This window comes from Pestalotiopsis fici, assembly GCF_000516985.1.
Source record: "Pestalotiopsis fici W106-1 unplaced genomic scaffold PFICI_Scf_1, whole genome shotgun sequence".
Taxonomy (NCBI): Eukaryota; Fungi; Ascomycota; class Sordariomycetes; order Amphisphaeriales; family Sporocadaceae; genus Pestalotiopsis; species Pestalotiopsis fici.
In genome coordinates, this window is record NW_006917091.1 from 4,264,186 (window position 1) to 4,287,975 (window position 23,790).

Consider the following 23,790-nt stretch of genomic DNA (forward strand, 5'->3'; position numbering starts at 1 on the left):
GATTTGCAACCTGCACAGTCATTCGTGATTGGTTAGAATCTACCATGAGCAGCCGCAACGGAAGACTTCGTGCTGTATGTCCTCTTTCCACCCTCTTGTTTATCTCATTTGTTCGCCGCTTCGCACGCGAAGAATTTTCACTGACTGTCAGTGCCGTAGTGCGATCTGTGTCATGCACGGAAGGTATGGCTTCTTCCTGTTCTGCAGTCTTGCAATCAGTCAGTTAGCTCAAGTGGACTTAATCGTTTGTTAGGTACGATGCAGTCGAGAGGAGCAATGCCAAAACTGTGTCTTGGCCAATGTGGCGTGCATACGCTCCCGAGCCAGGTATCAACGTGGCATCCGAAAACAACAGTAAGCTACGCCTATCTCAATTGTGCGCCCATGAAACCCGATCAAGGCTGATGCCGATCTGTCAAGAGTACCCTGGTCTTCAGTCGGCCACAGCGGAAGCGCCGCGTCGGGACGTGGGCTCGCCCCACGGTCTTTCGGTCTAAATATGGCAGAAGCTTCTGTCGAACATCCAAGCAACCACAATTCCCCATCGTGTCAAGCATACGTCGACAAACAAAGAGATCCTCACGAACTTCGCCATCTACGCAACGACGTCGAAGGCGTTACATTCGCAGCAACTGCCGATACTACAGAAAATCTTTTCCGAGACGAGCTTGGTCTACTTCCTGATCTACCATCTCATCGAGTTGAAACGCTCGAGTCCGCGCTGTCCCTAGTCACCAAGTTTGCCCAAACTTCTCAACGCACTCACAATGAGCCGCACAAACCAGATCTTCGAGTCGATGTGGCCGTGCCCGATCAAGTTCCTGCCGAGGTGTTCTTCCTATTGTTAAACTGTAAGCTATTGTTCACCTAGCCTAAACTGACACTTCCTACAACTGATCGTAAATAGGTGATCGTGAGCACCGTAATCTATGTCACTGGCCTGATCACATTTCTGTGGATACTCTTGAACGAATGTGCAAAGTTCTCGGTCAGGGCACGGCAAGTTTGCGGACGGAGACAGAGTATAAGGTTTGTGTTTTCTCGAAAGCATTCGCATACATCAACCGTTGGCTCCGAATTTGTGCACCCGGACCCATGACCGCAACCTTTCAAAGATCCCTCGATCTCTATGCAGCAGCCTGCTTAAAGCACTTGAAGCAGCTCGACCTCATCAGCCCTCCTAATCTTGCGACGTTACAAGCTCTTCTATGCGGTGTATGTCACAGTCTTCCATACTGCGTTCCTCGATCATCGTCCCAACTAAGAAATCATAACAGGCAGGTCTGGTCTCGTTACTCGGTAAAACATCACAAGCTTGGTCATTGACGGCTTTGGCATCACGATTAGCTATCAATTTGCATTATCACACTCTCACCCAGGAGACCTTGAACAGACCAGGCTTTACAGAGGTCCGCCACTTTGTATACTGGTGCTACTACATGGACAAGACTCTGAGCACGATCCTCATCCGTCCCTCTTCTCTGCCAAATTTACGAGTCGATCCTACCTCTCTTGTGTCAGCAAGTAAGGAGACTTCACTGAGCTCGAAGATAGAGATCATGGTAAAACTTGCCCAAATTCAAGATCTCGCCCTCCCGCTTGTCACAAAGACCTCGGGCGCTACCAGTATAGAGGTATCTGCGCTTGTTGACCGTCTTGAAGAGAAATTATACGGCATTCGAGAGAACATAGACCAGGTATGTGAAAATGTTTGTCAACAGGATGAGGCTGACTAATTAAGCTTTCTCCATCATGGTCCTCAACTCCCGCGCTTCAGGTCGAGCTGGATGGCATCTATTTCATGTACTACTCTGTGTTCACCACCTTGCTTCGTCTGCACCCAGCTTCGCTACACGATCCTCGGAAGCGTGGAACTTGTTTACAATATGCACGGAATGCGTTGCTGTCCATGGGGCAGTTACGTAGCTATATTGAAAGCCCCACCAACACTGGTACTGACTATGTGTCATGGTACGTCCTTTCCCTCTCACAAAGTCAGAGTATCGTCAACGGGTTCTGATGAGACTGCAGGTCTATAATTTTGTATCCGCTCACTCCATTCTTTATTGTCTTTTGCAATGTGGTGGCTACTTCTAACCAGGAGGATGTCGCATTACTTCGCGCCGTAACAGACGTGATGGGACTGATCAATGAAAATTGTTCCACGGGAAGGTGTTTACATAATTTGTTTAGTCAGTTTGTTGATCTATGCTCGCGTATAGACAGCAATCATGACAAGGACCCTTACCAGGACAACTCAATTCGCAACGACGAAAACCGGGGACTTGATGTCCGGATGCAATCTTCGAAAGATGCTACAACAAGCTTCCAAAATCTCTCAGGGGTGGGTCTCTCGTTTCGTGCACCGTACGTCACTTACGATACCCCGGCAGAGAACAGCTTAGAGGAGGGAACATTATACGACAGATCTATCTGGGATGATAGTCTTATGTTGCAATTATTCAATACGCAACCATCAATCGACTGGTTTGAGCCAACAGTCCACACTGCAGTTAATTGATATAGATGCATATTGCTACTATCTAAGAGAATGTGGTACAAATAAATGGATTATATTAGCTCACCGTGGCCACTATGGAGTGCATGCGATGTACCACAGGTTGGCTTATGTAGGTAAGGCCTTTGCTCGTGTTAAAATGTAAGCAAGGTTTTGCCAGCCTCCCGCTTGCCCACATTTTGAAGTCGAACACATCATAATTTCTATGGGTTGTTTCTGAAATCCAATCTTGTCCACTTGTAGAAGCAAGAAAGGGGTATAGAACCTGAGAAATCGACCCCTGATTTAATTAATATTTCGCGATCCGGGCCTTGCGTGGTTTGATCTATACGCTGAAGATAACACCATTGTGTACTGAAAGGTTTCTGAAGGCTTTTCATGCAGCTGTGAATTCTTCATCACCATTCTGCTGGGTTCGACTTCCTGTGGTCAACCTTCAGGAGAGCGATGGGCTTTGCGACCGATTCAGCTTATTTAGCAAGCTTGACAACGATGGGCACACGCACCGTCTACTGTTTCGGAAGGTTCAAAGAGGCTTTGACGGGAAGGATCATCAGCTAGCAGTTGTCTAGCGGAAGTTGCATAAGCATAGCAAAACAATCAATATAAGAATTGATTGAAGTTTAGAGGTGAGAATATAAGGGCATCGAAATTGAGGGTGCCAAAATGCGAGAGGCATCGAGAAGTTTGTGAGGAAAGTTCATGAGAGTTCGACTTCTGTTTTCCAGTCTTCTGTATTATGTTTGACCGTACAAAACGAGTCGATTCGGGTGTAACAAAGCCCGAGATATCTAGCAACGACAAAGCTTTGGTGAAGTTCCCGTTGATTTCTAGCTGGCCGCAAGGGACACTCTGGGTGCGGATGGACTTTTCAGGGCAGCCATATCCAATGTCAAGTACTCTTTGGTGCCCATGTATGGCTCAAAGCTATATAATATGCTCTGATCTCTTTGTCTTCGATGTGTACGATCATGATTACTTTGATAACTCATTCTACTATGGTCGTCGAGATCAACAAGTTTTGTGGAAGAAAATCTCACACGAGGCATTGGCAGCTCGACTAAAATGTCACTGCGCTCACTAGTATCGACCAGACATTTGCAATCTGAACGCACTTTTTTTTTTTTTTTTTCTTTTTCCCCAAGTTGAAGACATGTCCGGAACGCGAAGGTGAGTCGATTGTTTTTGATCAGACAGCGACGCTTGATTCGCTTCCTTAGGAGCCTTCAATTGCGAAAGGCCATTACTCTGGCTCAGCATGGTTAAGTACACGAACTAGACTGAAATTTCACTTCAGGTCGGATCATAATCTGCAAAGGCATGCCAGCATGTTAATAGTACTTTACTATATCTAGCTAAAAGTCATACAGGACTCGTCCCCACCAAACATGTTATCCCAAGATGCTATGTCCCAAGGCAATGCATACGAGGTCAGTTCTGTGACTATAGCAGATTGACCTTCCGTATCACTAGTCACCCGTCGGATGATATCTTCCACGTTGAAGTATCGTATATCTGAGGAGCACCTCACTTTCTTATCCAAATCAAGCAGCGCATCGAGCATGCGCGCGCTTCTTCTAGCAATGGAGCTTGCCGATATAGCAAGACCAATGCAGCGACGTCCAGCCTCCGCAAGACAACGCATTTTATCGCCGTCGTACAATAGCGCGTTTTCGTCACGAAAAATCGACGCAAAGATCAGGATAACGCAACACGTTGTCAAATGAGTAATGACTGTCCACATTCTGCGGGTGATATTGGCTGATGGACTGTCCGTCCAGGACTTCACGTTCAATATGCTCTGCTCGGCGATACTCAGGCAGGATAACTTTTCGGCTCTCGAGTCATTAATTATAGGGAAGAAAATAGCCGTTAGATGAACAAAGTCTTACCTGTGTAAAAGCAAAACGTCGATCCCTGAAGCTCTCGAGCTGAAAGTGCCGATGTACTGAAAGAACCTGGGCTTTTCAGTCAGCATATCGTTCCCGTAGATACTGGACCCACTCTGTGGGTGCCGTACCTTGTGCGCCATTGATAGCAGCCCAACATGTGCCTGTTGCTTTATCAACGGCGGTAAGAGATCATTGCTGTGGGTCGACAATGGGTTCAAGAAGTCGGGAAGTTCTCTAAGTACACGCTTAAGGCCCTGGTCTGCCCAAATGACCTGGTCATATAGTTTCAATATGTTATCGGGGCTTTTACTGGGATGCCCAACTTGACACATACGATCCTGGTGTTTCCAAATAATGACAGCAACTGTGACGCATTAGTGGCTACTTTGGCGTGTTTTCGTCGTTATTCACAAACTGATCTGGGAACTGCAAAATCAAAGCGTTTATGATAACGGTGGACTTACTGTGGTTGATTGGGCTGGAGTAGCTATTTTGTGTATACACGTCATCGGGTTGTGACACGACCTTTCCATCTCTGATCATAAGCTCTGGTTCATCAAAGCAGTTAATAGGCATGGGACTGTTGAATTGCGATGCATGCACGAGGTATGTGTTTTGGAACGGTATCTGCAGCCAGTCCTGTCTGATAAGAAACCACCACACTCGTTTCTTGACCTCTCTTTTAATCAAGTATCGACTCGCAGCATCTAAGGTCATTTGAAGAGTGAGGTCTTCCCGATCCGGTCCAAGGCGATGCATGTTAAGGCATTGGCAGATCTTGATTGCTGCAGCCACAAGCACAGAAATCATATCGGACTGGTCAATGTTGTGGGATATCTGCAAAAGGACACAGATGGCCTGCGCGGAGAAGATGTTATGCTTAGAAGTGAAATTCCCCTCGTATAGACATTGCATACTTTTGTCATGAAGGACTCTGCCGGCTTGCAAAGTTTCTGTACAATGTTTAAATGATTAGCATTGGTCACTGACGCTATATTCAAAAGCTCCGTGCGCAGATAGGTAAACGTACCAGTGCATTCAATGCCAAGTTCTGCCAATTGAGCCTCGCTTGCATGATAGAAAGTTGTCTGCATACTACATGTGAGAAGGCCGGATACAAACAGACGGGTGTATGATACTAACACTAAGGATTGCATAATACAATGCCCTCCAACAGGCATTAGCCGGTCGTGTGAGGCTCATCTCAAATTCAGATATAAACGATGGCATATGCACAACATTGTGCATCCATGCCAGGTTTTCCTGATGGAACAACAGCAGGCTGCGTACTTCCTCGGGAGAGAGGATCGTATCCCAGGCTATCGGCCCTTCACTGGATGGTTGGTACTCATTTTCGTCTGACAAATCATCTGACAACTCATAATTAGAGTTTGAGTTTAGAATGTTCTGCCGGCCATGAGTAAGGAACTCCAAAGTAACAACAGTCTCGTTCATGATACCGCTTCCGTCTGCTCTGTCGCTTGCTGCAGCCTGGCCATCTGCACTGCCAACATTGGCTTCACTTGCAGACAGGCTAGTAAAGTGCTCACTGCTGCCGTCAAGGCTGGCAGCGGAAGATTGACGAGTATTGTGGTGTAAAGATGCAGACTGTACTTGGTTTCGGGGATCCGTCTCTGTTGGAATGGCGGCTCCGGGTACAACCCTCGGGAACTGAGTCGTCTCGGCCGTGGTCAGTCGGGGCTCCAAGGACGAACCAGGCAGACCGCGAGCAGGACCTGATTCTTCGCGACAACATGCATCCGCAATGCCGCGGTCCACACACGAAGTGCATGGAACATTCTTAGAACATCTTTGTTTCCTCCGGGCACATTCTGTGCATGTGAGGATCTGTCGTTGGCTTTTCCGTTGTCGTAGACCACTTTTCTTAATAGCGCTGGCCATCAGTGGCTAAAGCTCTAGGTAAGAAGACACGATTGAGTGTCTGAAACGGCCAGTCCGGTCCGCACAGATGCTAATCGTGAGTTGCTGGATGATTCATTTTCACTTTGTAATGCGGGGGCGCTCGGCGGAGAGGGTGATACATCATTCGTGCCGGCCCGAGCATCGGACTATCTGTCTTCCGAGGATGTTTGTTACTAGCCTGTCGGGCGGGACCGGCCTGCACCAGAGGTCTGGAGCACGCATTACATATCAGATAAATTAGTCTGGTTAATCGAATCTCCTCGGGTGAACATAACTTGAAGCTAGGGAGATAAAGCATGCCAACAGAAATTACCGTGCGTCGTCTTGTTCTGTGGGCCGCCCGCGAGCGTCTGTTGTTATCTCGGCCGCGGACATTAGAGCCATGATAGGCGGCATCTCTTGTAATCTGTATGTTGTAATTCGACGACCTCGGATTATCATCATCCATGCTAGCTTGATCGTCTTAACTTCCACCCGAACTGGTTACGGAAGAGCCTTGGCATTCAAGATATTCATCGGCTAGGTTCCTGATAAGGCGTCGGTGTGGTATTCAACACAGTTTTTGATGCGATACTCTTTGCAGCAGAAACCGGCTTATTTACACATAAATGCCATTAGGTATCTCCTGAAATGATAATAAATAAGACTAATTCTATATTTTGAACTTGCGTTTTGACGCATTCTTGAGCCCGTCAATTTCATCAGACTTGCCTTAGACAGCCCCTGGTCGCCATGTTGCATCCGCAATCCTTTACGGAAAGGCGTAAAAGAGTCATTTCCACCCTAACAAAACCCCAAGCATGGAAACTCTCGGTGGAGCACTCAACTCTAGCACCGGCAGGTATTGCATCAAATAAAGGTATCAAAATTCATACACATCAAGTTTCCTATGTATCTCTGCTTAGTTGAACCAATCACTTACCTTGTGTAGATCAGGACCCAGCACCGGAAGGGTTGCAGACATGGACGGGCTGGGACTTTGCTACCTACTGGATGTCAGATCTGATCAATGTCACAAGCTGGCAGATTGCTTCGTCGGCGTTGTTGGTCGGACTGAGCACAGTAGATGCAATTATCATCACCCTCCTTTCTGGAGTCCTGAATAGCATACCCACAGGTATGTCGCACAGCGTCCCAATACGAACGGAGAATTGAACTTTGTGGTGACCGCGATTGGCAATGCAGCAATGAATGGTGCACCCGGTAGTGACCACCATATCCCCTTCCCCATCGCGATTCGCTCAAGCTATGGCTTTTATCTTGGCTATTCTTGCGTGGTCTCCCGTGGTGTCTTGTCCATTGTCTGGTTTGCTGTCAACTGCTGGGTGGGCTCTTTTGCTGTGACAGAGGTCGGTATCTCCTATCAGAACTGCTTTACTTTGATCTATAATTGCTAAAACCTGCTTACAGACAATCGCTGCCTTGTGGCCCGAATACAAATTGATCGAGAACCAACTTCCTACAAATGCTCGAATTACATCGCTACAAATGACTTCTTATTTAGTCTTCTTCTTGATACAACTACCTTTCTTTTTCATTCCTATGACAAGGCTCAGGTCAGTATCGGTTCTTTGTTTCCACGTGATGACGACTTGAGCAGCTACTGACCCGTCTGAAGAAAATTGTTCCGCTGGAAGGCGATCCTCCTGATCCCAGTCTCGATTAGCATGGTTGTCTGGATTTGCGCCAAAGCCGGAGACTTGCAAGGAATCTTCAATCAGCCTGCAAGCGTTTCTGGCGCCACTCGCACATGGCTGTGGCTATCGACATTTAGTGCGACGACAAATTCATGGCTGAGCTCGGCAATTAACATGTCGGATTTCGCCCGTTTCAGTAAGACAAGGTAGGTACTTTCATTACGGCGAGGATTTGGTTGCAACTGATAATCATGCTAAGACTCTTTTTCTTTCACTACCTAGATATGCTCCATATTCACAAATTCCGACGATCCCGATAATCAAGACAGTTTATGCAGTCTTGGGTATAGCAACTGTGGGTGCTAGTCGTGTCTTATATGGGGCCGACATCTGGAGTCCTGTTGAAATTTTGCCACTATGGACAGGATCTGGCGGTCGATTTCTCGCATTCCTATGCGGGTGCCTCTGGATTCTCGCGCAGATCTCATGCAATATCTCGGCCAATGCTGTACCTTTTGGTCATGATCTCATGAATGTCTTCCCCATGTGGATCAATGTGCGGCGGGGGACGATTCTCTGTCTCCTCGTCGGTTCGTGGGCTGTCGTGCCTTGGATGCTAGTCAATAGTGCAGCCGAATTCCTTCAGTTCATGAACGGGTACGGTTGTGTTGTATGTGGAATCGTGAGCATCATGATTTCCGACTATTGGTTGGTACGCCGGAGGAAACTGGACATACCAGCGCTGTACGACCCGCACGCACGCTATCGTTACTTCGGCGGTTTCAACTGGAGGGCGGCAACAACTCAGCTTTGCTTCATGGCGTTATCACTGCCTGGGTTGATCAACCAGATCAGCCCTTCCGCCACCATACCGGATGGTCTTTTGCACTTGTATGAGCTGAACTGGTTCATAAACACTTTAGGACCATTGTTACTCTACTGGATGCTGTGGAAATTTTGGCCGGCTAGGGAAACTTTGGTTTCAAAGACGATTTCCGCAGTAATTATACCAAGTATGGGCGAAGATGTTGGTGAGGGAATGGGCTCGTCAGTAGGTATGAGGGGCAAGTCGGAAAAGCAAGAAACTACGTCTCATATCTGATTCGAATGGTCTAGCTTTAGGCTCTGATGGGTTCGATATAGACAGCTTGTAACTAGTGAGTTCTCCTTATAGCATGACACGATATGCAAATTAGATGTAGAGTTTCACGTAGTGCCTACTAAGCTTTTCGTTTTATGATTTTGGTGTATATTACATCCACAGCCTGTAAGTTGGAGTTCATGATGATACAAATACTAGGTGCAATGTCGGTTCTCTCGGCATTGTGGTACAGTACAATCCCCAAAGTCCACAGGTTCCTTACCAATCTGCTATAAATATAAACACATGTCTATCGCCGCTGAAACAGGAGACAAACGCAAGAGCAGTCTTTATTGAATGAACACGCACCGTTTGGTAATCTGTTCTTGCATCTGTCTCGCCCTGGCGAACGCTTTGTGGCAGAATTTCAAGCTTCAATGGATGTTGCCTTTGGAGGCTGAGCGAGCGCCCTGCTGCTTTGTAGCTTGCTCCCCAGCAGCACGAATCAGACATACTACAGTAAGCCCACGTTCTGATCAATAGGCTAACACGAACTTGTTCTGTCTTCTGTTTTTTCAATCTATGATATCCATTTGTTTTGAAACAACTCTACACAATACCTGCATTGGCTTCCGCAACAGAGAGCTCGCCCACGGCCTTTTCTTTTGATGTGCCATAGGTGTCCGCATATCTCCCCGAAATCCATTCCCCAACCGTGACTGAAGGATATTTTGCGACGGCATTCTGGCCCAAACACTTGGAGAAGCATTCAACTAAGAAGTCAGGGTTCCCGGAGAAGAAAAATGGAATGCTGTAACGTTCCTTGCCCGATTTGTTAATCACGCGGTGTAAGTTCGAAATGTAGCGGTCGTTAGTCCATCGCATCATGAGATTTCCAAGATTGACAACCAGTGCACCGCGCTGGGGTGTCACGTCAGCCCACCTGTTGTCGGCACGATCCCAAACTTGAAGCCCGCCGATCATATCCTGAAGCAAGATGGTCACAGCACCAAAGTCGGTGTGAGCTCCGATGCCTATAGTCAATGTTAGTCCAGCTACTGAACGTCGGGTTTTGATTACCGCAGTTACCTCGTTCCAATTCAGATGCATCCGGCGCCTGTGGAGGATAGTGAAGCAAGCGCAGAACGGCGATAGGTACGTCGACAAATCCCGACACCCAGTCGTCTGTGATATCTAGTGTTCTGCAGAGAGCACGAACAAGGTTCTCAGCCAGTTTGATTGCTGAATCAGTATAACTGTCGATGATTTCCTTGAACTTGGTCGGGTCGCTGACTGCGTCGGGGTACTTATTTGGGCCGAGGTTAAACTTCTTTGATACCACAGCAGGGTGGGATTCAGGAAGGTCAATGCCCAAATAGTAGCCCTCCTTTAAGTCACCATCGGTTCGCTTCTCGAAGTTCTGGGCACGAAGCCTCTCGTACCCTCGGTTGTAGCCTCCCAAGTCTATGATTGGATCGAAAAACATTAGATACAATTATTGTGACCATAGCAAAGCACGTGTCCATTACCTTTATTGTATTGCTCTTTTTTCTCGATAGGGAGTGAGAAGAAGTCTGCACTCTGTTCCAACATGGAGTCGAGAAGTGATTGTGGAATTCCGTGGTTGATCAGGGCGAAGAAGCCATGGGTCTCGCATGCGCTTCGTAGCTGTTCGATGAGTTGTGCCTTCGCGTCCTCATCTTGGCCGAACCATGCTGCCATGAGATGAGCATAATTTCCTTGTGTGCCTAGGGAGAACGTTCAAGACCTACCCTGGAAATCGATAGTGGGGATAGAGCCCATGGTCGCGAAGTGCACTAGATAAGGTTGAATTGGTGCTTAGCGTACTGCCTGCTGTTGCTGGTGTTATATTCTTTGCTGGGCCGCGGCAAAAAGTCAAGTATTGAAGTATTGTTCCCCTTTCCGGAGATGAGCAATACCTGCTCTATTTATGACTGGCGCTTAATACTGGATGACTTGACAGGAGGACTGTTTATTTGCTTCTCTTTTGGAGGAGCTTGTTCCCGAATCCGGCCGAAATGTTTTATCCGACAAACATCGCCCGAAGCGCTTATCGCTGAGATCCGCGGCCGATAAGACTCGAAGCGCCAATGATCGTCCATGGTCGAGAACCAAGCCGGCCGAACAAAAGATAAGTGTTGAATAGTACTATTGTCCGACAGAACCAAAAGAGACATGTCCCTATGGATTAGGAACTTAACAGGTATTATCTGACACACCCCCTTAGCTTGGGCGTAATTCTTTACGGGCGAGCTGGATATCCAGTATTTTAATAGGCTTTTTAGCTCCGTTACGTCCTTTTTGCTGGACGACGTAGCTAGGGATCGAACCCGGAACCTCTTTTTATTCGGTGCATTATCAGTTGTGCTACGAGGTTATCGCGGAAGTGTATAGGTCGCTAACCCACTGGTTAATGCACGGGTGGCCTTTGCGAGCGAATAAAACTCTTAATTGTTAACTAGTATTATTATACCAGGTTGGCGCTTAAGAAAGACACACTGCGGAGCAGGGACCACGGACCCAGACCCCAGGGACAGTCACCATTGCCAGTTGTCAATAAGTGTTGACAGGATCGCGTCCTTGGCAGCGCTCCAGAACAAAGGATCGTCTGGATCATGACGATCCAGGACAATGAGGATCATACATATTGGTACGATCCAAGCAAATATCAGTGAGGGAATAAATGGATATGTTAGGGACGGATTTCTTACGGTTACATAGATAGTCATTACTTTAGTGATCAATTTAAGCATCTATCTTACCCATAGGTAAAGCATTTAATACGCTTTAACGACTATACTTGTGATTCAGTTTAAGACTACTTTAGTTACTCTTTGCTCAGTACAGTTGTCACGGCGCTGGGCGCGCTGCCGCTGGGCAGCTAGCGAAGGGACCCGGGCGCCAGCTGTGGGCGGCCCGGGTGGATCCCGCAACTGCAAATATCTTCACCGACCTGTCGGAACCTGAATTGTAGCTCTTCGAGCTACGTCCTATCAATTAACCTACTATAACGATGAGCCGTTACCTGTAGACCTGTCAGACTGTAGTGAATATACTGCTATACGGCACAAGCCTATACTGCCCGCCCGCACCCCGTGACATAATCACTAAAATAATAACTGTCTATATAATATAGGAAACCTTTCCTTGATATATCTATTCATTCCCTTACTAATGGGATGGATCATACTCGATAATCCTAATAGCTTATAGTTTTAAGCATAAGGCTTATGCTTGGCGCACCATAATCCAGTCATGATCCATAAGTGGTGGCTCTTGTTGCCAAGACCATAATCCGTCAACAACCGTTGACACTTATGGCGGGGTGCTGACACAACCGCGGGGCTCCTGGCTTTTCTGTTGGTCTGGTTCTTGCGCCTTCGTGACTTTCCTTCTTCCGTTAATCCTTCTGCAAGGGTACGTGTTTGTATGTTCGTAACAATAAAGCCTGTGAAAAAGCTTTAAAAACGATATAACAAGAATATTACAAACATGCACCTTTGCCAAAAAAAAAAAAAAAAAAAGGGGTAGTGCTTAAAAAAGGAAAAAGGACACACTGCGGGGATGTCACGCGGGCCGGATCAATAGATAGTCAGGTACGATATGGTATTGTATATGTAGGGGTAATGAAAGTACAAAGCTGAAACTTGGATCCCAAGTGTCAAGCGGAAAGCCCATGATACTTAAGTGAATAAATCCCGGCACACCAGTGATTGTCCCTCGGTATCCAAGCCATGACAGGGGATGCCTACCCAGTGCGGCAAATCATATTTATGGAACCGAAGAAAAGCGTTGCATTAGCATATCGGAATATTCTCCTAAGTCCCGTATCTTTCAAATCCTTATAGTCGTTACTATTTTTACCTGGCTCAAAGACGCAGAGACCATTAACCCCACAATTTGCGTCCGCTTCATTAACCTTAGGCCTGCGGGTTTTTGGTCCACCATTCGATTTTTTTATGTAAACATACACAGACATACACAGACATACACACACAGAGAGAGAGGGAGAGAGAAGGCTGAAGAGGGGGAGGGTTGGAGGCAGACACAAATATATATTCACACACAATTAATTGCGCCCGACCTATGTCCTTTAAGGGCAACTGATGGTATATACTCTTGGTGAACATATTCATATAAATGAGTTACTATAATATGCTGGTGATGCGAGGTAGCTTCGGGCGATCAGCCTCACGGGTGGATGAGTGAATGTAGCTCGAGTTCGGATTAGGCTTTTCTTTTCGTCATGCTATCTTCCTTCCACCAAGAGTCATCCACATGCCCCGTGAGCTGCCCTCCAAGTCTCAAAATGTGACATCGTTCAGCAAGGTCCGTATAGCGTTCGCGGTTTCGTTGATATCCTCAAAGATCATCATATGCCCAGTTTCCAGGACAAATCTTTTCGGTGCCCTACCACTAGTTGCGATAAGGCCAACCAACTCATCCGTCACCGAAACAGGGGATATAGGGTCTGCGGCGCCTCCAATGATGCAGGTTGGACAGATGATTTTCGAGTAATCGGGATCGATGTGCGAGTCAGCACATAGTGCCTCGCACATTTGAGCGTAGCCTTCCGCGCTGGTACTGGCCGTAACCGTTCTCAATAATGCTCGGGCGAGGGGCGAATCGCGTGAAGGTATATTATAAGCCACCATGTCGTCCACGGTGGTTGCCGTTCCCACGTCTCTTGCCTGGCGCGCCAGGCTCAAAGTGAAAGACTTCGATGCTGGTTGATTTGCCCTGGTCCTGCCAGCTCCCAAGACTGCCAGACCTCGGACCATCTCAGGATACTCCGCCGCGGCGATCATGCTGGCAACACCACCTGCACTGTGCCCTACAAGCACCACGCTCGGTATATGCAGTTTCTGCACCACCATCTGAATGATGTACACAAGATCGGGAACAGAGAATTTTATACCATTTCTGTGGAGACTACTATGGCCATGTCCTGGCCAGTCGATTCGCACTACGGTGTACTGCTTTGAGAAAATGTCGGTAAGCGGTTGGAAAGCGTTGGTGTTTGATCCGAGTCCGTGCGTCATCAATATATATGGACCAGAACCGTCAATCTCGACGAATATCTTATACTCTCCGATTTGGAGAAAACGGGATTCCCGCCGCAACCTGATATCCTGAACTTGGGGGGTCATGGTGAGAACAAGGTCAGGGCTCGATACTGTATTCGAGGCGCAGGTCGTGATCAGCGCGGAAGCGATAGGGCAAACGGTGAAACTACCCGTGTTGGATCGTCATATGATAAGTTGAGGCGCATGGCTGCTTAAATTCTAGCACCACATCCCGTGGGTGCGGATCATTCGGAAACAGTTATCTCTTGGATCCACCTAGGAGATAGTGATGACCATCAGTGGCGGCCGAAGATAACAACAGCTAGCAGTGCCGCGGATCTAACCTGCATGTTGGACTCAAGGACCCACGGAAATTGCTACAGGTACGAGCCCCTACTAGCTGCCATTTGATAACAGGTTTACGGAAATTTATGGTGACAATTCAAAGGTTATGTGAGTACTGTATCTTTGTATTAACTAAGCTACTTAGTCTAGTTTACTCCAACGAGAGAAGATAGGTGGAGTCGTACTAGAATTGTCTAGACTCTTTTCGGCAAACAAGGTGCAGTGGGCCTTTATCCTATCAAGCGGCCAGCAACTGGAAACATTTATCACCAAGGAAATTCGCTTTTGTCGGCCGAAAGCTTGATTCGTACATATTGGAAGCACTAAAATGGAGCAGTGTGGCATTTCAAGCGATGACGTATTGGATAAGTTGCTTGAAGTGCAGATAAGCGTACCTCATGTGGCAGTCGCCCTTGCCTTTGACCTCTCGCAAAGTCTGACCGTCCGCGGGTCGTATGGTCCATAGGAACACCGCGGCCGAGCTTGTAGCATTAGATCAAGTAGTTAGGGAAAGATCGACATAACCCGCGTATAAGAGTTTGGTTCCAGCCTACACAACTGACGTGACGTTGATTCTCCATACAAACACGCGCCTAGTCTATTTTCAAAGCCATCGTATCATGAATTACCACAAAGAGTTCCCCATTATCGACATCTCCAAGTTCGAAACGGACTTCGAACACTTGTCCGAAGCGATATACCACGCCAGTAAAGAGTGGGGTTTCTTCATCCTCTCTGGTCATGACATCAAGACTGTTGACGAGATCTTTGACCTGGTGAGCAGCTGTCACTAGTGCTATGCTTGTGCAGAGAGGCTAACATAAATCATTCAAGTCGAAGAAATTCTTCGATCTGCCTCTCGAGGTCAAGGCAGAAAAAACAGTAAATGACAAGGCTGTGGGATACGATGGAAAGGCTAAGACAACGTACGTTCGTTCGTTATATAACCCTACTTCTCGAGGAACGTGGCTGATGAGATGCAGGTTTGCCGCTTCCGAGGGCATGACCTTTGGTTGCACTCCAGGTGCCATTCTGGAGACCGATCACTTACCCATCTGGTGGGACTTACCAAAGCGCACAGCCATCGAAGCCTTCAAGGCCGATTGCTACAAGCTAAGCATTGATATCATGTCCTGTTTCGCGATACAGCTTGGTCTACCTCGTGACTATTTTCAGAAGTCTCACGACCACAAAGATCCAGGAAACAACTTGAAATTGATCAAATATCCAAAGATGAAGATGAGCGAGGGACAGACCGTACCTCGTCTATCAGAGCACACGGACTGGGGCAGCATCACGTTCGTATTCACGAATCAAGGCGGTCTTGAGATCCGCGATCCGAACAACGAATGGTGTGAAGTACCCATAGTCCCTGGCGGCATCGTGGTCAACATTGGAGATGCTTTATCGCTATGGACCGACCAGGCTCTCAAATCTACCATGCATCGGATCACTTGGCAGAACCTGCCTGTAGATAAGGATCGATACAGTATCGCATATTTTACCAACCCCAACTTCGGTACGAGAAACTCATCAGTTTTTGTTGTTCACTGATGTCTGACAAGATGATTTAGATGCCACATTGTCAACTCCTGGTTGCACTGTATCGGACAGTGCATCGGACATCATCACCTACAGGGAGTATTATAAGGTTCGCCAGTGGCTGACTTACGGAGGATTGGAAGACAAGTTGGGACAACGGGCGTTAGCAGATATAGATCCCAAGGCCATCGAAGCAGTTCGGAGCTTGAATGTGGCAAATTCGGGCTTGCTGCAGTCGCATATCCGACCAACCGACACTCCCATCACTATATAACATGATGTAAGGAATGCAGCGAGTTGGTGGTCGCTGATTTATGCACCAGACGGGGTGGTCCCAATTCTGTTGTCTATTCCGTAGCTTTGGCCAAGTCCAAGCTCTTGAAGTGATTTCAAATCTAAGTCCGTCTTTGTCATTCCGACCAATGTACTGCGTTACTGTATAGCCCGAACTTCTGCCATGATCCTCTGCTTACGACTAATACAAGAGATGACTTGCTTATCCAAGGGGGACTTGTTTGTACTCCATCTCCTATTAGGTGAACTTCCACTTGTATAAACAAAATAGCTAAGGCATACTAGGCATCGTTTCTTGGACGTCCTTGAATTGCCTTTGGGCCTACAGTCACCTTATTACCCAAATCTCTATTGTTACGAACGTGGCGCTATGCCAACAACGGGTGTATATCTTCCATAAGCATAACAACATATGTTTTTATTCCTTAAATCTATCGCGCGGCTCAACTTAAAAGCTTATTTGCAAGCGTCTTCGGTCTCAGCAAACATAACTAATCATTAAAGCATAAAGGCACCTTGGTAATTGCAACGGATAAGCGAGGACCTGCGACTTAGCCTCGTTTCCACTTATTCGCCGAGCTGCTGGATGGACTAAAGATTCTCCAGCATAACGCACTCTACTTTATTGTTACGAACATGCACCCTTGCAGGAAGACAAACAAATGTGTTGGCGCTTAAGGAGGCACGCTGCGGGGCAATAACCAGACCCTAGCCAAAGACCCAGCCATCCCTGCCACCTATTAATAAGTGTCAGATAGTGGATTATAGTTCCTATACACTGGGGTGTGCTTAAGCACACGGGTCAACCCTATAGTATTTAAATAGATATACGGGACTTCCCGGGGATTAGCCGGGGCCACCTAAATAAGCGTATATTTTATTAAAATTAAAAAGCGCAAAATATAAATTAATATATTATATAATTAATATTTATATTAAATTAATTTAAATTTTAATAGGAAAATATTATTTTAATTAATAATTAAAAATTTTAATATTTTTGCCGAAATTATAAAAATAATAATTACGAAAAAAGCCGGAATCGGTTTAACGGTATCGTTAAAAATAACCTCCGATTAAAATAATTAGGAATATATATTTTAAATTTAGGTATAAATTACCGGATTAATTAATTATTTTAAAAATAAAACGATTTTAATTAAAACCCTAATCAAACCGGATATAAAAAAAACTAAATATATAAAAACCGCGATAGCGACTTTTAAAATTATAAATAAAAGCGACGATCCGAGTATTTAAAATAAAAAAAATAAAAAATAAACGATAACGGATTTTATTAAAAAAAATTAAAAATCGTTTAATTTCGATTATAATTATTATAAAATAAAAAAGGCTATATACGCTAAATAATATACGGCGATTAAAAAAATTACGAAATAAATAATTATTACGATTTTTTTTAAATTTTTTTTTTATATATTATTTAATTAACGAATTTTTATATAAATAATACGAGAATTTAAAAGCTTATTATAGCAAATTAGCTATAAATAATAAAAAAAAGCAAAAAAATAATATTTAAAAGCTTTTAAGCCTCCGAAAATATTAAAAAAAGCTGCTAATTAGGTTAATAAATAAAAAATAATTATAGCGAAAGCTTAAATAAAGCAAATAATTAAAATATAAAATAATTCGGTTTAGGCTATAAATTTTTTAAATATAATTATTTTAATTATATTATAATAGGCCGCCTTTTATTAAATTTATAAAAATAAAATATTTTAAATAAAAATTTAAAATATTAGGTAATAAGCAATAATTTCCGTAAAAGCTTAAGCATTTAATAGCCGATTAAATTAAAAATTAAAAAAGCGCTTTTATAATTTACGCTAATAAAGCTAAAAAATAGCTTTAAAATAAATAAAATAAAAACGTTTACCCTATTAAAAATTAAATATTTCCCCGATTAAATACGGCTAATTTACGTAAAAAAAAAAATAAACAAATTATTTATAATAAAAAGCAAAAAAATATTAAATATCCTATTTGCTATTTTTTTTACGTTTTTAATTTATATTTTTATATATTTTTAAAAAAAAATCTATTTAAGTTTCGTCCTTAAAAATAAAATGCAAATATAAATAAATAAAACCTTTAAAAAAAACCCTAATTTATAAAAATAGGTTCGTAATATAAAAAGGATTAAAACTAGCCGAACTAATATATTACGAATAATTAAAAAAAAATTACTTCCGATTAATATAAATTAATAAAACGGATAACTAATAGCAAATATATAAAATAATTTTATAATATTTATAAAAAACTATTTTTTGCGCTATTTAATTATTTTAAATCTAGCGATAACGATTTTAATTATAAATATAAAAAAAAAGCTTATTAATTATAGGCAAATTCTTAATTATAATTTTATCTAATTAGGCGACCGAAAATTATTTATTTACGAATACGGCATAATAATTATATAATTCGGATTTAAAATATTATTATTAAATAATATAGCCTATTATCCTAAATTGCTAATTATATTAATATTATTTTATTAATTATAAAAATAAAAATATTATTAAAATAATAAAAACGATTTTATAATATTACGCAAAAAAAATAAATTTTTAATTAATATATTTTAAAACCGATATAAATAATACGTTTTCGAATATAAACCTTATAAATTATTTTTAGCGTTATTTGCTATTTACCGGAAAAAATATATAATATAAATAAAAAAGCCATTATTAATTAAAAAAGCTATATAATAATATTATAAAATAAAATATTTAGGCCCGGTAATTTTCGAATATTTTATTTATTTATTTTAAAAAATAAAAATTAAAAAACTAATTATAATAAAATATAAAATTTGCGTATTTATAAAAATTACGCGTTAATTACGGCAAACGCTACGGCTAATTAACGAAAATTATAGCAAACGATTAGCTATAAATTTTTATAATTATACTAAAAAAATCGAAAATTATATATTTTAAATATTAATTATTTATCGGTAAACGGGATATATATAAAATTATTATTTTATAAAAAAAATTACAATTATATTAATTAACGCTTTCCGATCGTTTTTAAGCATAATAAAAACCTAATATAATATTAAAATTAAAATTATTAAATATAATAATAAAATTATAAAAATTAAATAAATAATAAAAAAATATTTCGAAAATAAATATATTAAATTCAAGCCTTTAATATTATATATATAAACCTAAAATAAAGCTATTAAACGCTTAAAAGGTATAATTAAAAAAAAAATAAGTAATACGTATTAACGCAAAACTCTTTTATTAATTTTAGCCCGAAATCGGCAAAACCGCAATATATTTATTAATTAAAGTGGTGCTTTCCTATTGGAGTTTAAACTGGTCTGGTATAGGTGTCAATTATATAATATATTAATTTATATTCTACGCCTTTTAATTTTAATAAGGTATACGCTTATTTGGGTAGCCCCGGCTAATCCCCGGGAGGTCCCGTATATTTATTTAAATACTATAAAGTTAATCCGTATACTTAAGCATACCCTAATATATAGGAACCATAATTTATTATTTAATATACCCCTTTAAATCTACGATTTATCGTAAATTTAGCTATATTTAAATTAAAATTGCTAATTAGCAAAATATAGCTTTTTTTAGGGTTATTCGTTTTAATTACGATAAGTAACGTTAAATCCTATTTATTGCAAAAAATTCTGCTATTTACCTATTAATAAGCTTTTCGTTAATTTATTTATTATTATTTTATTTAAAAATTTATAAATAACTCTAATCCTTTTTTTTAGGCTTTTTATCGTAATTAATAATTATAGATATTTATATAACGGAGCTTTATTTTTAATAACGCGATTTTGGCGTTAATTAAATTAATAATTTATTTATTATTATACTTAATAATAATAATACTATTATTTAGTTATATTAATAGTTTTTTTAATAATTAATTAACGAATAATATTTTTTTAGTAACTTGCGCTAAAGCAAATAATTTAGCTTTTATAATAGAAGTAGTAATTATATTTTATTTATTTAATCGCTAATTAATTAATTTTCCGAATAGCTTTATAACGAATATTTAAATATTTTTGCGATTAATGCTATTATCGGCAAATAATGCGTTATTAGTAATTATTAAATTAAAGGATTTTCCGATTTTAAACGAAAATTTTTTAATATTAATTAGGTAAATTAAAGCTCGATTAGCAGCTTTTTAATATATTTAGCTTAGATTATTAAGGAATTAAGCTAATTTAGCTATTACGAATACGATATTTAGTTTCGTAAATATAGCCGCGAATAATAATAATCCGATTTTTTTTTAATATTTTTATATTTCGTGGGGAAACGCTATAATTAATCGAGGTATAAGTTTTTTGCAGTTTATTAGCGTTGCATAAATTTTTTTTTATTTATAAGCTTAGCGATTTTTTTAAAATAAGCCTTTTAAGAGAGCTAGATTATTTTAAATATACGATTTCTAATTATTTCTATTTTAAAAAACCATTATATTAGCTCGTTATTACTAATTTTATATTTTTTTATAAAATATTATATTAAATAATTAATAGCTTTTTTATTTTTATTCCTATATGCGATAATTATATTATTAACGTAAAAAAAGACTAATATTTTTTTTTAATAAATGCGTAGGGCTTATATAATATTTAAATATAACCGATTTCGGCTAAAGTTTTTATAAATTTTTTTTGCTATAATAGCGGTAATATCCGTAATTTATAAAATATTTTATTTAATAATAATATAGCGTTTTTTTTTTCGATATTTATCCGGTATTTTTATAAATATATTTTAATTAATAAAAGCGTATATAAACGCGTTTATTACGTTATATTATATTAATTTAAAATCGAATTTTATTATAATCGCGATTAAGGTGCAAAATAATTTTTTAGCTAATATAGTCGCATAGGTTTCCTGGTTTTAGGATTTCGCCTATTAATTACTGTAAACGACGAATTTTGCTTTATATTTTTAAAATTTTTTATATTTATCGAATTTATATACGTATACCTATATATAATTAAAAATTTATTTGCTTTTTATTCGTAGATTCTTTTTATTAATTTCGGTTTAAAATCGTATATTTTTATAATTTTATAAATAATTAGCTTTTGCTTAAAAAAATAATTTGCTAAACGGATAATAATGCAATTTATAATATTATTTAGGGAAAGCTAAGATTTCCGCTTTATAAATTTTTATTTTTTAATAAAAAAAGCGTTTTAGCTTCGCTTTATCGTTTTAATTATTACTTTATTTTGCTTTAAAAACGGCTTTATAATTAGCTAAAAAAGCTGTTTGCTATAGGATTATTTTAGGTTTTTTTTTTAATAGCGCCGTATTTTTAATCGTAATCGCCTTTATATTATATATTAATAAAGCTAATAAAGGTATTTATAATAAAATTTAAAAGGTAAATTTCGCGGTAATAAAAAGGTATTATTTATCCCTTTTATTTAGCGCTGCTTTTTTATTTTTTTAGTTACTATTTTCCTTTTAATCGTTTTAATTATTATTTAATAAAATATTTTTTATAGCGGTATTTTTACTTTTTAATTTTTATAAAATTTTATTTTTAAATATTACGTAGTTAATTACGAAATCGGCGATAAGCTAGATATTAGCATTTAAGAGCTTATTTTTAAATATATCCTATTTTCCGTCGCATAATTCTTTTTCGTTTATAATTATATTTTTTATATTAATTAATTTATTTTAATTAGGAATTTAAATTTTATAAATATTAAATAACCTATATCCGATTAAATATCTTATTTATGCCTTAAATATTAATCGCTATAAACGGCCGAATTTTTATTATGCCGTTAGCGTTATTGCGTACGTTTTATATCTAAATATTTTAAAATAAGTTTAATTAGGCTTATAGCTTAGATTTAAAACTTTTTTTGCTTTTGCAATTATTTTATAAAATTTTATATATAATATACGTTATCGGAAATTATAATTCGGCGTGCGATTATATAAATATACCGCGGTTTTGCCGATTTCGGGCTAAAGTTAGTAAAGGAATTTTGCGCTAATACGCATTACCCATTTTTTTTTTTAATTATACCCTTTAAGCGTTTAATAGCTTTATTTTAGGCTTATATATATAATATTAAAGGCTCGAATTTAATATATTTATTTTTAAAATATTTTTTTATTATTTATTTAATTTTTATAATTTTGTTATCGTATTCGATAATTTTAATTTTAATATTATATTAGGTTTTTATTATATTTAGGAACGATCGGAAAGCGTTAATTAATATAACCGTAGTTTTTTCCGTAAAATAATAATCTTATATATATCCCGTTTACCGATAAATAATTAGTATTTAGGATACATAATTTTTAATTTTTTTAATATAATTATAAAAATTTATAGCTAATCGTTCGCTATAATTTTCGTTAATTAGCTATAGCGCTTACCGTAATTAGCGCGTAATTTTTATAAATACGCAGGTTTTATATTTTATTATAATTAGTTTTTTAATTTTTACTTTTTAAAATAAATAAATAAAATATTTAAAAATTATTAGGCTTAAATATTTTATTTTATAATATTATCGTATAATTTTTTTAGTTAATAATGGCCTTTTTATTTATATTATATATTTTTTCCGGTAAATAGCAAATAACGCTAAAAATAATTCGTAAAATCTATATTTAAAAACGTTTTATTTATATCGGTTTTAAAATATACTAATTAAAAATTTATTTTTTTTGCGTAATATTATAAGGTTATTTTTATTATTTTAATAATATCTTTATCCTTATAATTAACGGAATAATACTAATATAATTAATAACCTAAGATAATAAGCTATATTATTTAATAATAATATTTTAAATCCGAGCTATATAGTTATTATGCTATATCCGTAAATAAATAATTTCCGGTCGCTTAATTAAATAAAATTATAATTAAAAGTTTGCCTATAATTAATAAGCCTTTTTTTTATATTTATAATTAAAATCGTTATCGCTAAATTTAAAATAACTAAATAACGTAAAAAATAATTTTTTATAAATATTATAAAATTGCTTTATATATTTATTATTAATTATCCGTTTTATTAATTTATATTAATCGGGAGCGATTTTTTTTTAATTATTCGTAATATATTAATTCGGCTAATTTTAATCTTTTTTATATTACGAATTTATTCCTATAAATTAGGGTTTTTTTTAAAAGCTTTATTTATTTATATTTATATTTTATTTTTAAGGACGAAATTTAAATAGGCTTTTTTTAGGAATACGTAAAAATATAAATTAAAAGCGTAAAAAAAATAGTAAATAAGGCATTTAATATTTTTTTACCTTTTATTATAAATAATTCGTTTACCCCTTTTTTTATATAAATTAGCCGTATTTAATCGGGGAAGCATTTAATTTTTAATAAGGTAAGCGTTTTTATTTTATCCGTTTTAAGGCTATTTTTT

At 39.2% G+C, this 23,790-nt stretch overlaps 6 protein-coding genes across 6 annotated transcripts; 3 read left to right on the forward strand and 3 right to left on the reverse strand.

Moving 5' to 3' along the window:
• Positions 1-499: 499 nt before the first annotated feature.
• On the forward strand, positions 500-2,521 carry PFICI_01290 (uncharacterized protein; the record flags this gene model as incomplete). The annotated part of the gene is made up of 5 exons (XM_007829871.1): positions 500-851; positions 908-1,215; positions 1,278-1,697; positions 1,742-1,971; positions 2,032-2,521. 5 exons carry the CDS (start codon positions 500-502, stop codon positions 2,519-2,521), a joined length of 1,800 nt encoding a protein of 599 aa, XP_007828062.1.
• Positions 2,522-3,869: 1,348 nt separating this feature from the next.
• PFICI_01291 (uncharacterized protein) lies at positions 3,870-6,312 on the reverse strand (the record flags this gene model as incomplete). The annotated part of the gene is made up of 6 exons (XM_007829872.1): positions 3,870-4,346; positions 4,411-4,476; positions 4,539-4,774; positions 4,875-5,363; positions 5,441-5,498; positions 5,554-6,312. 6 exons carry the CDS (start codon positions 6,310-6,312, stop codon positions 3,870-3,872), a joined length of 2,085 nt encoding a protein of 694 aa, XP_007828063.1.
• A 1,208-nt stretch (positions 6,313-7,520) lies between these two features.
• On the forward strand, positions 7,521-9,072 carry PFICI_01292 (uncharacterized protein; the record flags this gene model as incomplete). Its single annotated transcript, XM_007829873.1, has 4 exons — positions 7,521-7,682; positions 7,744-7,906; positions 7,990-8,176; positions 8,253-9,072. 4 exons carry the CDS (start codon positions 7,521-7,523, stop codon positions 9,070-9,072), a joined length of 1,332 nt encoding a protein of 443 aa, XP_007828064.1.
• Positions 9,073-9,660: 588 nt separating this feature from the next.
• On the reverse strand, positions 9,661-10,854 carry PFICI_01293 (uncharacterized protein; the record flags this gene model as incomplete). Its single annotated transcript, XM_007829874.1, has 4 exons — positions 9,661-10,085; positions 10,141-10,515; positions 10,581-10,766; positions 10,824-10,854. 4 exons carry the CDS (start codon positions 10,852-10,854, stop codon positions 9,661-9,663), a joined length of 1,017 nt encoding a protein of 338 aa, XP_007828065.1.
• A 2,522-nt stretch (positions 10,855-13,376) lies between these two features.
• PFICI_01294 (uncharacterized protein) lies at positions 13,377-14,222 on the reverse strand (the record flags this gene model as incomplete). The annotated part of the gene is made up of 1 exon (XM_007829875.1): positions 13,377-14,222. The coding sequence occupies one exon, from the start codon at positions 14,220-14,222 to the stop codon at positions 13,377-13,379; it is 846 nt and encodes a 281-aa protein (XP_007828066.1).
• Positions 14,223-15,103: 881 nt separating this feature from the next.
• PFICI_01295 (uncharacterized protein) lies at positions 15,104-16,299 on the forward strand (the record flags this gene model as incomplete). Its single annotated transcript, XM_007829876.1, has 4 exons — positions 15,104-15,259; positions 15,318-15,409; positions 15,467-16,002; positions 16,058-16,299. The coding sequence occupies 4 exons, from the start codon at positions 15,104-15,106 to the stop codon at positions 16,297-16,299; spliced, it is 1,026 nt and encodes a 341-aa protein (XP_007828067.1).
• Positions 16,300-23,790: the final 7,491 nt, after the last annotated feature.